Consider the following 15,377-nt stretch of genomic DNA (forward strand, 5'->3'; position numbering starts at 1 on the left):
TCCCCAGCTAGGTTTAGGAATTCTTAGTCGCCCCAGAAAATTCACTAGTCCTGTCTCTCACTGGGATTACAGGCGTAAGCCACTGCATCCAGCCAATTTTGGTATTTTTTGTAGAGCCAGGGTTTCCCCATGTTGCCCAGGCTGGGGCTGCATCTTTAGAGCTGCACTCATGATTTAAAATGCTACCTGAAGCACAGCAAGGATGTCCTTGACATACATCCTATTTTCTGGGAAAAGATTACTACCACAGTAATTGAGCTGGGAAGCGGAGACAAATTGCTCTCGGTGGTGGTTCAAAGTACTGCAATTGACTGGAATAGCACCGCGCAGTTTTCCTTCCTCTCGTGCAAGATAAGAGTGATAGGAGCTGTATCGATTACCTGCAAGACAGAAGTAGAAGGGGGCCGGGTGCGGTGGCTCACGCCTGTAATCCCAGCACTTTGGGAGGCGGAGGCGGGTGGATTATTTGACGCCAGGAGTTCCAGATCAGCCCGACCAACATGGTGAAACCACACCTCTACTAAAAATACAAAAAATTAGCCGGGTCTGGTGGCAGGCGCCTGTAATTCCAGCTACTCGGGGGGTTGGGCAGGAGAATCGCTTTAACTCGGGAGGCAGAGGTTGCAGTGAGCGGAGATCGTGCCACTGCACTCCAGCCTGGGCGACAAAAGCGAGACTCCCTCTCAAAAAAAAAAAAAAAAAAAAAAGAAGTAAAAGGGAAGAAACCCACAAGGAACTAGACTAAAAGAATCTCGACTCCGGAATGCAGTTACACGAATGGCCAGATGAAAGAGGGAAGGCCGGGACCTCCACTCCTGGCCGACTAGGAGACCGCCCGAGGGTGCACGCTGATGGATTTATTCACCCGGGGCTCGCTGCTCCAGCAGCTGGCTGGAGCCCGCGATGACGTCACGGGCCGGGTCACATGGCCGAGTCCGCCCCGCCCTCTCCCCGCCTCCGCCGCCTTCGGAGCTCGGGGTCCGGACGCTGCAGACGCTAGGAGATCTCGGGGGATCGAGGAGACGGACCGGCGGGCGCACGGGCGAGCGGGCCGGGAGCCAGAGCGGCGGAGGAGCCGGCAGCACCGGCGCTGCGGGCCCCAGGCGAGGCGGTCGACGCTCCCTGAAAACTTGGGCGCGCGCTCGCGCCACTGCGCCCGGAGCGATGAAGATGGTCGCGCCTTGGACGCGGTTCTACTCCAACAGCTGCTGCTTGTGCTGCCATGTCCGCACCGGCACCATCCTGCTCGGCGTCTGGTATCTGGTGAGCGCGGCGCGCCCGGTCCCGGACCCCGGGTTGATTCCGCGCCCGGAGCTGGGCTTCTGGCCCGGCCTCGCGGTGGGGTGAGGCGCGCTCATCCGCCTAAAGTTGTATTATTAGAAACTTAATTCTCTGGGTGCAGCGTCCGCGCTTCTCCCGCTGGGCCAGCGCCGACAGTGGGGGGTGGCAAGGGGCGCGGGGCAGAGGGCCTCACCCCAGCCTTGGCGCCCAGGTAGTGCGGGTTGCTGGTCTCCAGCTTCCGCGCAGCTCTGCGGCGTCGCGTAGGGCGCACCCGGGGCCGAGAAACTCTGAGCTTATCTGCCGAGCACGTGTTTCCTTTCTTCTTAAAGCCCTTTGGGCTTTGTGTTTCGACGGCTGCGGATGGCTACGGCTGTCCGGGAGGGGACGGCGCATATTTTGCAGCTGTGTGGTCAGGGTTGCGGATTTGTCAGTGTTCATTCCCTGGCCGCGTCTCCGCTAGGGTGGCCTGCGCTTTCCCGGCGTCGCACGTTCGGATCCCGAGTTGAAGTGGTTGGGGGTTCTTGGCATCCTCTTGTGAATAGGTTCCCCTCCCCCCAACCATGTTTTAACGCCCATACTCCAGGAAGGGATGTGAGTGTGATTTACTGCATTTCCATCTGCCCGGGGAAGCCATTTTCCACCCACATTTTTCCTGCCCATGGACAGTTGATTCTGGGACCTTTTCTTGACAGACTTAGCAGGCAAATCTGGCATTTTTTTTTCCTGGTTGGAACTTCTAAAGTCTTTTTTTGTATGAGGAGCAGTGATTTTCAGAGGTAGTGAGGAAACCTGATGGAGTCCTGCCCTGCACCTGCCGGCACTGCACTGGTTGTTGGCACCCCTAGACTGCACCAGCACTGAGTCGGATTCCACTGCATTTCGGGTTTTGTGACATCATGATGGAGAGTTAGACCCGAGTTGCTTTGCAGTGAATACCACTGCATCGCGAGGAAATGCCCTGAAAATGGTAGACAAATGGCATATGTAACTTTTTTCAGTGAGGTTTTTTTTTCTTTTTTTCTTTTTTTTTTTGAGGCGGAGTCTCACTCTGTCACCCAGGCTGGAGTGCAGTGGCCGGCTCTCAGCTCACTGCAAGCTCCGCCTCCTGGGTTTACGCCATTCTCCTGCCTCAGCCTCCCGAGTAGCTGGCACTACAAGCGCCCGCCACCTCGCCCGGCTAGTTTTTTGTATTTTTTAGTAGAGACGGGGTTTCACCGGGTTTGCCAGGATGGTCTCGATCTCCTGACCTCGTGATCCGCCCGCCTCGGCCTCCCAAAGTGCAGGGATTACAGGCGTGAGCCACCGCGCCCGGCCTATTTTTCTTTTTTTTTTTCTTTCTTTCTTTCTTTTTTTTTTTTTTTTGAGACAGGTACACTCTGTGGCCCGGGCTGGAGTGCAGTGGCACGATCTCAGCTCACTGTAACCTCCGCCTCCCAAGTTCAAGCGATTCTCCTTCCTCAGCTTCCCGAGTAGCTGGGATTACAGGCGCCCGCCACTATGCCCAGCTAATTTTTTGTATTTTTACAAAAAGAGACGGGGTTTCACCATGTTGGTCAGGCTGGTCTCGAACTCTTGACCTCGTGATTCGCCCTCCTTGGCCTCCCAAAGTGCTGAGATTACAGGCAGGAGTGAGCCACCGCGCCGGCCGAGAAAAATTATCTCTTTAATGAGTTAGGGGTGTGTGTGTGTGTGTGTGGTTTGTTTATTGGGCCCATTTTTGGATAGAATATGGACTTTTTGTCTTAACTGTGAACCCCTTCCTTGTACCATTTTAAGCAAAACATTTCACCCCAGGCATATGGTGTTAACTGTGCTATTTATAGTTCCAAGTTTCCTTTAGTCAGTGCCTATCATGGCCACACAATATAAATTTTTGGCTTGAAAATATTTCAAACATATTTAGCGTGTGTGGGTTCTTACTGTGCAGTGTAAATACAGATGGAAGATCAGCATATTAGCTAAACCTCGACTTTGCTGAAAGCCAAGAAATTATTTACCGAAATTGAAAATTATAGCAAAAGGATAGTAGGTGGCTCAAAATAATTGGTGCTGTTATTGATGATCAAGACAGACTGTTTTATACAAGTGTCTGCCTTCCTTGAAAATGTTCAAATCTGCCGACTTGCAAGTACATCAGTGAATGTAATTTGTGAAATCTAGGGCATTGCATTAGGCAAATGTACTACGTGATCTACAGGAAAGATAAATCCTACTTGAGCCCTGTTGTTGGCTGTAATCCAGCCAGACAGTGTTGGTGTGATACAAGAGTACTCAGCATGCTTTGTCTACTGTTTGAGCACGCTCTCTGTGGAAAGTAGTTATTGGTGTGCTTGTCTTAGCGTTTGGAAATAGATGGCCTTTTGAAAGATAATTAGAAAGCTTTCTAGCAGATGTGAATAAAAATGTTGCTTTAGGTAAACCCTATTTCTGGGAAACCTTGCTTAAGTACTGGTAATCTTTATAAATAGTCTTTTGCATTTCACAAGGCAATGTAAGCCATTTGATTATTTTTTTGTAAGTAGTGAGTTTCACTTAGACCTTTGAATATAATTTTGTGATACCCTACCTTGTTCTAACCTGAATTGACTCTCCCTTAGCTAAGAGAGCCAGACAGACTCCATCTTGGCGCCTTCACTTGCAGCCCCTTAGCCACCCCCTTCCTCTAGGACTTAAACTTGTGCAAGCTGACTCCCAGCGCATCCAAGAATGCAATTAACTGATAGGACACTGTGGCAGGCCATATCCGCACTTCCCAGGAATTCACCCAGTTAATAGCACCCAAAGCCCCGCGTCTATCACCTTGTGATAGATTTAAAACCCCTGCACCTGGACCTTGTTTGCTTTCCTGTAACTATTTATCCTTTTAACTTTTTGCCTACTTTACTTCTGTAAGATTGTTTTAACTCCCCCGCCTCCCCTTTCTAAACCAAAGTATAAAAGAAAATCTAGCCCCTTCTTTGGAGCCGAGAGAATTTTGAGCACTAGCTGTCTCTGGGTCGCCGGCTGATGAAGGACTCCTGAATTTGTCTCAGAGTGTGGCGTTTCTCTATAACTCACTCTTTGGTTGTCCAAAACATTGATATTCGTGAATTTTTTTTTTTTTTTGAGACGGAGCCTCACTGTCACTCAGGCTGGAGTGCAGTGGCCAGATCTCAGCTCACGCAAGCTCCGCCTCCCAGGTTCACGCCATTCTCCTGCCTCAGCCTCCCAAGTAGCTGGGACTACAGGCGCCCGCCACGTCGCCCGGCTAGTTTGTGTTTTTTAGTAAAGACGGGGTTTCACTGTGTTAGCCAGGATGGTCTCGATCTCCTGACCTCGTGATCCGCCCGTCTGGGCCTCCCAAAGTGCTGGGATTACAGGCTTGAGCCACCGCGCCTGGCCTCGTGAATTTTTTTTTTTTTTTTTTTGAGACAGAGTCTCACTCTGTCGCCCAGGCTGGAGTGCAGTGGCCATATCTCAGCTCACTGCAAGCTCCGCCTCCCGGGCTTACGCCATTCTCCTGCCTCAGCCTCCTGAGTAGCTGGGACTACAAGTGCCAGCCACCTCGCCCGGCTAGCTTTTTTGTATTTTTTAGTAGAGACGGGTTTTCACCGTGTTAGCCAGGATGGTCTCGAACTCCTGACCTCGGGATCCGCCCGTCTCGGCCTCCGAAAGTGCTGGGATTACAGGCTTGAGCCACCGCGCCCGGCCTCGTGAACTTTTTAAGGAGAGTGTTGTGTGACTAGGGAGCAGGACCACTGTAAAACGAGGCACCTTCCCTAGTTTGTCCTAACCCCTTCTCTCAGCCAGCAATCTGTATGGAATGGAGTCAGTTATCAGAAAGTGGAGAGTTAAAAATTAGCCAGGTGTGGTGGCCCACATCTGTAGTCCCAGCTTGAGTCCCAAGAGTTCGAAACTGCAGTGAGCTGTGATTGCACCCCTACACTCCAGCCTGGGCAACCAGCATTTTGGGAGACCGAGGCGGGCAGATCATCTGAGGTCAGGAGTTCGAGATCAGCCTGAACGACCATGGCCAACGTGGAAAACCTTGTCTCTACTAAAAATACAAATTAGACAGGCGCGGTGGTGTAGGCCTGTAATCCCAGCTACCCGGGAGGCTGAGACAGGAGAATTGCTTGAACCCGGGAGGCAGAGGTTGCAGTGAGCCAAGATTGTGCCACTGCACTGTAGCCTGGGTGACAGAGTGAAACTCTGTCTCAAAAAAAAAAAAAAAAAAAAAAAAAGAGGCCTGGCACAGAGGCTCACACCTGTAAGCACTTTGGGCGGCTGAGATAGGCGGATCACTTGAGGTCAGGAGTTATAGACCAACCTGGGCAACATGGTGAGATCCCATCTCTAATAAAAATACAAAAATTATTCTGTCGTGGTGGCATGCGCCTGTCTGTAATCCCAGCTACTCAGGAGGCTGAGGCAAGAGAATTGCTTGAACTCTGGAGGCAGAAAGTCCAGCCTGGGTGACGACAGCAAGACTCTTATCTCAAAAAAAGAAAAAGGGGGGGGGCTGAGTGTGGATGGCTCACGCCTATAATCCCAGCACTTTGGGAGGCCGAGGTGAGTGGATCATGAGGTCAGGAGTTCAAAACCAGCCTGGCCAAGATGGTGAAACCTTATCTCTACTAAAACTACAAAATTATTTGGGCACAGTGGCAGGCACCTGTAATCCCAGTTGCTAGGGAGGCAGAGGCTGGAGAATCCCTTGAACCAGGGCGGCAGAAGTTGCAGTAAGCCGAGATCACACCACTGTATTCCAGCTTGGGTGACAGAGTAAGACTGTGTCTCAAAAAAAAGTAAATATAATAATAATAAAAGAAAGCAGAAAGTTTTCAGAAAAGGCAGATATTTATTTATTTTATTTAATTAATTTATTTTTTTTGAGACGGAGTCTCGCTCTGTTGCCCAGGCTGGAGTGCAGTGGCCCTATCTCAGCTCACTGCAAGCTCCGCCTCCCGGGTTTACGCCATTCTCCTGCCTCAGCCTCCCGAGTAGCTGGGACTACAGGCGCCCGACACCTCGCCCAGCTAGTTTTTTGTATTTTCTAGTAGAGACGGGGTTTCACCATGTTAGCCAGGATGGTCTCGATCTCCTGACCTCGTGATCCGCTCGTCTCGGCCTCCCAAAGTGCCGGGATTACAGGCTTGAGCCACCGCGCCGGGCCAAAAGGCAGATATTTAAGTAAGAGTCCAGGCCGGGTGTGGTGGCTCACAGCACTTTGGGAGGCTGAGGCGGGCAGATCTCCTGAGGTCAGGAGTTTAAGTCCTGGCTAACATGATGAAACCCCGTTGCTATTATAAATATAGGCGGGGCGCGGTGGCTCAAGCCTGTAATCCCAGCACATTGGGAGGCCGAGACGGGCGGATCCCGAGGTCAGAAGATCGAGACCATCCTGGCTAACATGGCGAAACCCCGTCTCTACTAAAAAATATAAAAAAACTAGCCGGGCGAGGTGGCGGGCGCCTGTGTCTGTAGTCCCAGCTACTTGGGAGGCTGAGGCAGAAGAATGGCGTAAACTTGGCAGGCGGAGCTTGCAGTGAGCTGAGATAGGGCCACTGCACTCCAGCCTGGGCGACAGAGTGAGACTCCGTCTCATAAAAAAAAATATATATATATATATATATATATACACACATATATAATTAGCCGGGCGTGGTTGTGCCTGTAACCCCAGCTACTTCGGAAGCTAAGAGAGGAGAATCACTTGAATCCGGGAGGCGGAGGTGGCAGTGAGCCGAGATCGTGCCATTGCACTCCAGCTTGGGGAACAGAAGCAAAACTCCTCAAAAAAAAAAAAAAAAAAAAAAACCTAAAAAGTAAATAAGAGTCCACAATAAGGGCTCATTTAAGCAATTTCCTGTTTTGCAAGATAGGTAAAGTAGATATTTTTGTGTTTTCTCATTGTTGATTCCTACCAATATCATTTACTAAGGCTCTGAGTGTCAGGTACTTTACTAGATGCTTTGCATAAGGTTAATTTTTATATATTCCTGGCGAGGTAGATTTTCCTATTCCCATTTTACAGATGAGAAAACTGAGGCTTAGAGAACTTTGGTGATTTACTTGACAGCTTAAAAACCCATGGTTGGTTTATGGTCTGAGTGTTTTTTTTTTTTTTTTGGTATATAAACTATTTATTAACAGACTTACTTCTTCTTGGACACACCCACGGTGCGGCCACCGCAGCCAGTGGTCTTGGTGTGCTGGCCTCGGACATGAAGGCCCCAGAAGTGGGGCAGCCCTCTATGGGTCCGAATCTTCCTCAGTCACTCCAGGTCTTCACGGAGCTTGTTGTCCAGACCATTGACTAGGACCTGGCTATATTTTCCATCCTTTACATCCTTCTGTCTGTTCAAGAACCAGTCTGGGATCCCGTACTGGCGTGGATTCTCCATAATGGTGATCACACGTTCCACCTCATCCTCAGTGAGTTCTCCCGCCCTCTTGGTGAGGTCACTGTCTGCTTTCCTCAACACCACATGAGTGTATCTTCGGCCCACACCCTTAATGGCGTGTGGTGGCAAAGGCTATTTTCCGCCGCCCATCGATGTTGGTGTGGAGTACCGCAAAATATGCTGGAACTTTTCAGGGATCACTAGAGACATGGCGGCAGCACAAGCAGCGGCGTATAGGCCTCCTGTGGAAGCCTGAGTGATGTTTTAATCTGTTCTGTTTCCACTGTTTTACTTTTAAAAGTTGTGCATGTGTTTTGGTTTTGGCTTGGAATAATAAAAGTTTTCCTTCAGTCCTGAAATAAAGTATATTGACTTCAGGTATTTATTATTACTATTTTTTAAATTCTGGACCAAGCTACTTTGGGAGACTTCAGGTATTTATTACTAGAAATCATTTTTTTTGTCTCTTTTTTTCTTTTATTGAGTTGTGATTTATGTACTACAAATTTTTTTTTTTTTTTTGAGACCGAGTCTCACCCTGATGCCCAGGCTGGAGTGCAGTGGCATGATCTCAGCTGACACAACCTCCGCCTCCTGGGTTCAAGTGATTCGCCTGCCTCAGGCTCCTGAGTAGCTGGGATTACAGGCACATTCTGGGCTAATTTTTGTATTTTTAGTAGACACGGGGTTTCCCCATGTTGGTCAGGCTTGCTTGAACTCCTGACCTTGTGATCCACCCGCCTTCCCTCCCAAAGTGAGATTACAGGCGTGAGCCACTGTGCCCGCCTTTTTTTTTTTTTTTTTTTTTTTTTTTTTTTTTTGAGATGAGAATTTTGCTCTTGTTGCTCAGGCTGGAGTGCAATGGTGCAGTCTTGACTCACTGTAACCTCCGTCTCCTGGGTTCAAGCGATTCTCCTGCCTCAGCTTCCTGAGTAGCTGAGATTACAGGCACCCACCACTGCGCCTGGCTAATTTTTGTATTCTTAGTAGAGACAGGGTTCCATTATGTGGGCCAGGTTGGTCTTGAACTCCTGACCTCGGGTGATCCGCCTGCCTCAGCCTCCCAAAGTGCTGGGATTAGTGCTGGGATTATAGACGTGAACCACCGTGCCCCGCAGAATTCACAGTTAAATGTAGTTTATTGAGTTCACAAATGCCTCTGTAATGTAACCCACATTCCTTGAGAACATTTCCAAACCTCCAGCAAGTTCCCTTGTGCTGTTTCCCAGTTAATCCCTGCCATACACCCAATCACTGTAGGTAAATTTTGCTTATTCATGTAAATGGGATTATGCGGTATGTACTTTTCTGTATCTAGCTTCTTTCACTTAGCATAACTTTTTAGATTCATTCATGTTCTTGGAGTGTTGCTTTTTATTGCTGAGTATTGTTTTTATTGTATTAATATACCACAATTTGTTTATCCATTTGCCAGATATTAGATATTTGAATTATTTCCAATTTGGGGCTATTATAAATAAAGCTGCCCTGAACATTCTTGCACAAGACTTTGGGGACTTTTTTTTTTTTTTGAGACAGTTTTCCTCCTGTTGCTTAGGCTGAAGTGCAATGGTGTGATCTCGGCTCACCACAACCTCCGACTCCTGGGTTCAAGCAATTCTCCTGTCTCAGCCTCCCTAGTAGCTGGGATTACAGGCATGCACCACCACACCCAGTTAATTTTATATTTTTAGTAGAGAACAGGATTTCTCCATGTTGGTCAGGCTGGTCTCGAACTCTTGACCTCAGGTGATCTGTTCCTCTCAGCCTCCCAAAGTGCTGGGATTACAGACCTAAGCCACCATGCCTGACCTTTTTTTTTGTTTGTTTGTTTTTTGTTTTTTGAGACAAGGTCTCACTCTATTGCCCAGGCTAGAGTACAGTGGTACGATCATGGCTCACTGCAGCCTTGTCTTCCCTGGCTCAAGCAGTCTTCCCATTTCAGCCGCCCAAGTAGCTGGGACTACAGGCTCACACCACCACTCCACGCTTTTTTTTTTTTTTTTTTTGAGACAGAGCCTTACTCTGCCTTACTGTGTTGTCCAGGCTGGAGTGCAGTGGCACAGTCTCCGCTCACAGCAACTTCTGCCTCCTGGGTTCAAGCGATTCTCCTGCCTCATTCTCCCGAGTAGCTGGGACTACAGGCATGCACCACCATGCCTGGCTAATTTTTTACTTTTAGTAGAGACGGGGTTTCACTATGTTGGTCAGGCTTGTGTTGAACCCTTGACCTCGTGATCCACCGGCTTCAGCCTCCCAAAGTGCTGGGATTACGGGTGTGAGCCACCGTCCCCAGCCTTTTTTTTTTTTTTTTTTTTTGAGACGGAATCTTGCTCTTGTTGCCCAGGCTGCAGTGCAATGGTGCCATCTCGGCTCACTGCAACCTCCGCCTCCTGGGTTCAAGCGGTTCTCCTGCTTCAGCCTCCTGAGTAGCTGGGATTGCAGGCATGCGCCACCATGCCTGGCTAATTTTGTATTTTATTTATGATTATGATTATGATTATTATTTTTTAGTAGCGATGGGGTTTCTCCATGTTAGGCTAGTCTCGAACTCCCGACTTCAGGTGATCTGCCCGCCTTGGCCTCCCAAAGTGCTGGGATTACAAGTGTGAGCCACCGCGCCTGGCCTTTTTTTTTTTTTTTTTTTTCATATATCCTCGTTCAGTTGTTTTTTAGGAACTTAGACACAGCAAATACATACCAAATGGCTCTTTGTGCCAGACACTATTCACAGGGTAGTTCATACACCAGGTTATAAAGGACGAAAGAGGCCTGAGTAGCTGCTCTCATTGGCTTTATGACCTGGTCTTTTTTTTTTACTTTTTTTTTGTTTGTTTGTTTAAGTTCTGGGATACAAGTGCAGACCTGGTCTTTCAAAGAATCCACTTGTTCACATGGAAACTCAAGTTTCCTTGTTTACTCAAGTAAAGGAAACCAGAATATCTCACCCAAAATACACCTCTTTGGTATACTTCAAGATAGTGTTAGAGAAACTGCAAACAAGAATTGCTCTGAAAAGCTGCTGTTTGTGGAGATTTGCATCTTTAGGGAAAATCTGCATTAGTGAAATAAACAGCCAGGCTTTCTCTGAGCACACCTCCTCCCCACCCCATCCCCCATGTTCAGACCTAGGACAGATAAACCAAGAGATTGAGAGTCTGACACCTTTGAAGGTCTAATAGAGAAGTTTACACATACCACAGGCTACCAAATATCCTTTCTCAAGGCTGCTACCTGTGAGGTCTCATTTGCATAACAAGACCACCTTCCCTAGCCAGGCCTTTCCATCCCTCCTTCCCATAACCTGTTTTGCCATGATCTAAACTCCTATTCTTTCTGTAACTTCAGGATGGCATTAAAACTTAAACCATGTGGCCCTTCCTTTGAGTTTTCTTATTCCTGTGACTCCCATGTATGCGTGTGCATGTAATACATTTGTATGCCTTTTCTTGCTATTGATCTATTATCAGTTTGTTTATTAGGCTCAGATGATCAAACCTTCAGAAGTTGTAGAGGGGAGAGAATTTTCTTCACCCCTCCACAAGCCTGATAGATTCTCTTCTTTGTATTCTGAGAAGTTCAGCAACTATTGATTTGTCTCATTACAGGATAGTAAGACCAGCATCCTGTATTCGTAGAGTGATTGATAGCTTTCAGTGAGCGTTCATGTTTGTTCTTATAGACCTCAGAGCAACCCTGGGTCACGCATGATAGTTGGTGATATGTTCGTTTAAATAGCTTCTTTCCAACTGTCAGATTCTATGACTTGGCCCATAATTTCAGGATAGAATAATGGACTGATTGTGACAATTGTGTCATCTTTACTGCCTGGTGTTTTCCCCACTATGTTAGATTGTAAAAGACTCAATAGTAGACTAAAGAGTTTGGATTTTATTCTGTAGGCAGTGGGAAATCATTGAAGAGTGATGAACAGGAGTGATATGATGAAAGCAGTTTTTTTGTTTTTGTTTTTTGTTTTTTTGAGATGGAGTCTCGTTCTGTTGCCCAGGCTGGAGTGCAGTGGCGTGATCTCTGCTCACTGCAAACTCCGCCTCCTGCGTTCAAGCCATTCTCCTGCCTCAGCCTCCTGAGTAGCTGGGACTACAGGTGCCTGTCACTACGCCCAGTTAATTTTTTTGTTTTTAGTAGAGATGGGGTTTCAACGTGTTAGCCAGGATGGTCTCGATCTCCTGATCTCGTGATCCGCCCACCTCAGCCTCCCAAAGTGTTGGAATTAGAGGCGTGAGCCACCACGCCTGGCCAATGAAAGCAGTTTTTAAGTTAGATTAAAATGGCAGGCTGTTTCAGATGGCTAGAAAACCAGGCAGTATGTTATATATAGCTGTCTAGATACAAACTATAGCAGGTATCAGCTCTTAATGGTATGAATAAGATGGATAGGGATTTTTACCAGTTAGTGAGTGATACAGGTCTCTCTTGCTGTGTCTGGAATTGGTGGGTTCTTGGTCTCACTGACTTCAGGCAGGAATGAAGCCGCAGACCCTCAAGGTGAGTGTTACAGTTTTTTTTTTTTTTTTTTTTTTTTTTTTTTTTGAGACGGAGTCTCCCTCTGTTGCCCAGGCTGGAGTGCAGTGGCCGGATCTCAGCTCACTGCAAGCTCTGCCTCCCAGGTTCCCGCCATTCTCCTGCCTCAGCCTCCCGAGTAGCTGGGACTACAGACGCCCGCCACTTCGCCCGGCTAGTTTTTCGTATTTTTTAGTAGAGAAGGGGTTTCACCATGTTAGCCAGGATGGTCTCGATCTCCTGACCTCGTGATCCTCCCAAAGTGCTGGGATTACAGGCTTGAGCCACCGCGCCCGGCCGAGTGTTACAGTTCTTAAAGATGGTGTGTCCAGAGTTTGTTCCTTCAGACTTTCAGATGTGTCTGGAGCTTCCTTCTTCTGGTGGGTTTGTGGTCTCACTGTCAGGAGTGAAGCTGCAGACCTCCTGGTGTTACAGCTCATAAAGGCAGCATGGACCCAAAGAGTGAGCAGCAGCAAGATTGATTGCAAAGAGCAAAAGAACAAAGCTTCCACAGTGTGTAAGGGGACCCAAGCGGGTTGCCACTGCTGGCTTGGGCAGTCTGCTTTTATTCCCTTATCTGGCCCCACCCACATCCTGATGACTGGTCCATTTCACAGAGAGCTGATTGGTCTATTTTACAGAGAGCCGATTGGTCCGTTTTGACAGAGTGCTGATTGGTGTGTTTACAATCCTTGAGCTAGACAGAGTCACAGAGTGCTAGTTAGCTAGATACAGAGTACCAATTGGTGTATTTACAATCCTTGAGCTAGACACAGAGTCACAGAGTGCTAGTCTTCCAAGTCTCCACTAGGTTAGCTAGATACAGAGTACCAATTGGTGAATTTACAAACCTTGAGCTAGACACAAGAGTGCTGATTGGTGTATTTACAAACCCTGAGCTAGACACAGAGTGCTGATTGATGCATTCACAATCCTTGAGCTAGACACAGAGTCACAGAGTGCTAGTCCTCCAAGTCTCCACTAGTGCTAGTCCTCCAAGTCTCCACTAGCTGAGCTAGATACAGAGTGCTGATTGGTACATTTACAATCCTTGAGCTAGACACAGAGTCACAGAGTGCTAGTCCTCCAAGTCTCCACTAGATTAGCTAGATATAGACTACCAATTGGTGTATTTACAAACCTTGAGCTAGATACAGAGTGCTGATTGGTGCATTTACAATCCATGAGCTAGACACAGAGTCACAGAGTGCTAGTCCTCCAAGTCTCCACTAGGTTAGCTAGATACAGAGTGCTGATTGGTGCACATACTCCTCCTGCTAGATATAGAAGTTCTCCAAGTCCCCATCCAGTTCAGGAGCCTAGCTGGCTTCACCCAGTGGATCCTGCACCAGGGCAGTCGGAGTGCAGCGCCAGCGGGCGGGCACTGCTGGGGGACCCGGGGCAACCTCCCCAGCTGCTGGCCCGGGTGCTAAGCCCCTCACTGCCCTGGGCCGGCAGTGCCTGCAGGCCGCTCCGTGTGCGGGGCCGCCGAGCCCGCGCCCGCCTGAACTCACACCTGAACTCACACCAGCGCACGAGCGCAGCCCCGGTTCCCACCCGCGCCTCTCTCTCCACACCTCCCTGCAAGCGGAGAGAGGAGCCTCTGGCCTCAGCCAGTTCAGAGAGGGGATCCCATGGTGCCGTGGCGGATTGAAGCGTTCCTCAAGCGCCGCAAGAGTGGAAGCCCAGGCCGGAGGCCGAGGAGGCGCTGAGAGTGAGGGCTGCTAGCACACTGTCACTTCTCATTGCCACCTAGATTTTCTCCATATGATTTAAGGAATTGAATAGATTTAGATGGGGAAGGATATTGGATTTTTAAAGTACAGGTTTCCCTCATCTAATAAAGGATCAAGGGCAGTTCTATAGAACATTGGTTGGTGGAGATTTCAGTGGTATTCAATATCTTTTTAAGCTTTTATCACACTTTTTTTTTTTGAGACAGAGTGTTTCTGTCACCCATGATGGAGTCCCGTGGCGCCATCTCAGTTCCCTGCAACCTCCACCTCCCGGGTTTAAGCCTCCCGAGTACATGGGATTACAGGTGCGGACCACCACACCCGGCTTAATTTAGTAGAGATGGGGTTTCACCATGTTGGCCAGGCTAGTCTAGAACTTTTGACCCCAGGTGATCCCCCTGCCTCGGCCTCCCAAAGTGCTGGGATTGCAGGCCTGAGCCCCTTATCACACTTTTATGTTAGAAGTTCATTATAATGTTTTACGGACAAGGTGGCCAATAAATAAAGATTGCTATCAAAATTGTTTAATACCAATCCCTCTGGGATTCTCTTTAAATATATCTAATGTCGACCTAAAAGGAAGAAACTGAGGCAAAATTAATAGAAGTAGAGAGTTTATTTGGGCCAAGCTTGAGGATTTGCAACCCCAGAATATAGAATGACATTGCCCTGACTATACACACACAGATTAGCAGCAGTTATAAATGGATTTTTAAAGATTGAAAGAAGGAACAGGGAGTGTAGTGATACAAAGTTGTTTGCCAGGAGTCGTCCTTGGTTTGCAGAAACAACATTGGTTCGTGATTGGCTATCCATTGTTTAACTATGCATTATTAGGTTAATTTGTAGCTACTTGTGGCAATAGCAATCAGTTTCAAGAGCTGAAGACACAGCTCAAAAGGGAGGGGGAGTAGAAAGTGATTCTTGTATCATTTTAATGTCTCTCTGGGCCTGATAATAAAGACTTGCATTCCTCAGATGAAAGTTCTTTTCTCAGTAACTTATCATAAAGTATTAAGTAGTTAACGTGAGTTTTGTCCTACAATATGTATTATGTTTGAATGAGTAATACATTTGTTTTGTCAATTTAACTTTGAATCTTGGCCCTGAAGGAAGAGGCCACAGTTGTCCCATTCTGCCCCAACACCTTTTGGGCTGATTTGTCATTGGTCATAAAGCAATGCTAGTGAAAATAATGTGTGAGCCCTAGCAGCACTCCTTTTCCTCCTCCCAGTTCTTGAGACTCTTAGTAGAGCTGTTGGAGACTTAATGAGAGTTGTTGAGTTATTGGTTAACTCATTGTGCTTGAAGGAAAGTAAAAAGTAAACAGAGACCACACTTCTTTAGTTGCTTTTAACTTTTTTTTTTTTTTTTTTTTTTTGAGACGGAGTCTCGCTCTGTCGCCTGGGCTGCAGTGAGCTGAGATCCGGCCACTGCACTCCAGCCCAGG

At 47.9% G+C, this 15,377-nt stretch overlaps 1 protein-coding gene and 1 pseudogene across 1 annotated transcript in view; one reads left to right on the plus strand and one right to left on the minus strand.

Moving 5' to 3' along the window:
- The first annotated feature begins 217 nt into the window (after positions 1-217).
- LAPTM4B (lysosomal protein transmembrane 4 beta) overlaps positions 218-15,377 on the plus strand; it is a 49,534-nt gene continuing 34,374 nt past the window's right edge. Inside the window, exon 1 of the mRNA XM_026454928.2 lies at positions 218-1,263. Within this exon, the coding sequence (XP_026310713.2) occupies positions 904-1,263 (360 nt within the window). The 5' untranslated portion in view covers positions 218-903. The remainder of the gene's footprint in view (positions 1,264-15,377) is intronic.
- Positions 7,419-7,887, minus strand: LOC111520880 (annotated as a pseudogene).

This window comes from Piliocolobus tephrosceles, chromosome 7 (genome assembly GCF_002776525.5).
Source record: "Piliocolobus tephrosceles isolate RC106 chromosome 7, ASM277652v3, whole genome shotgun sequence".
Classification (NCBI taxonomy): domain Eukaryota; kingdom Metazoa; phylum Chordata; class Mammalia; order Primates; family Cercopithecidae; genus Piliocolobus; species Piliocolobus tephrosceles.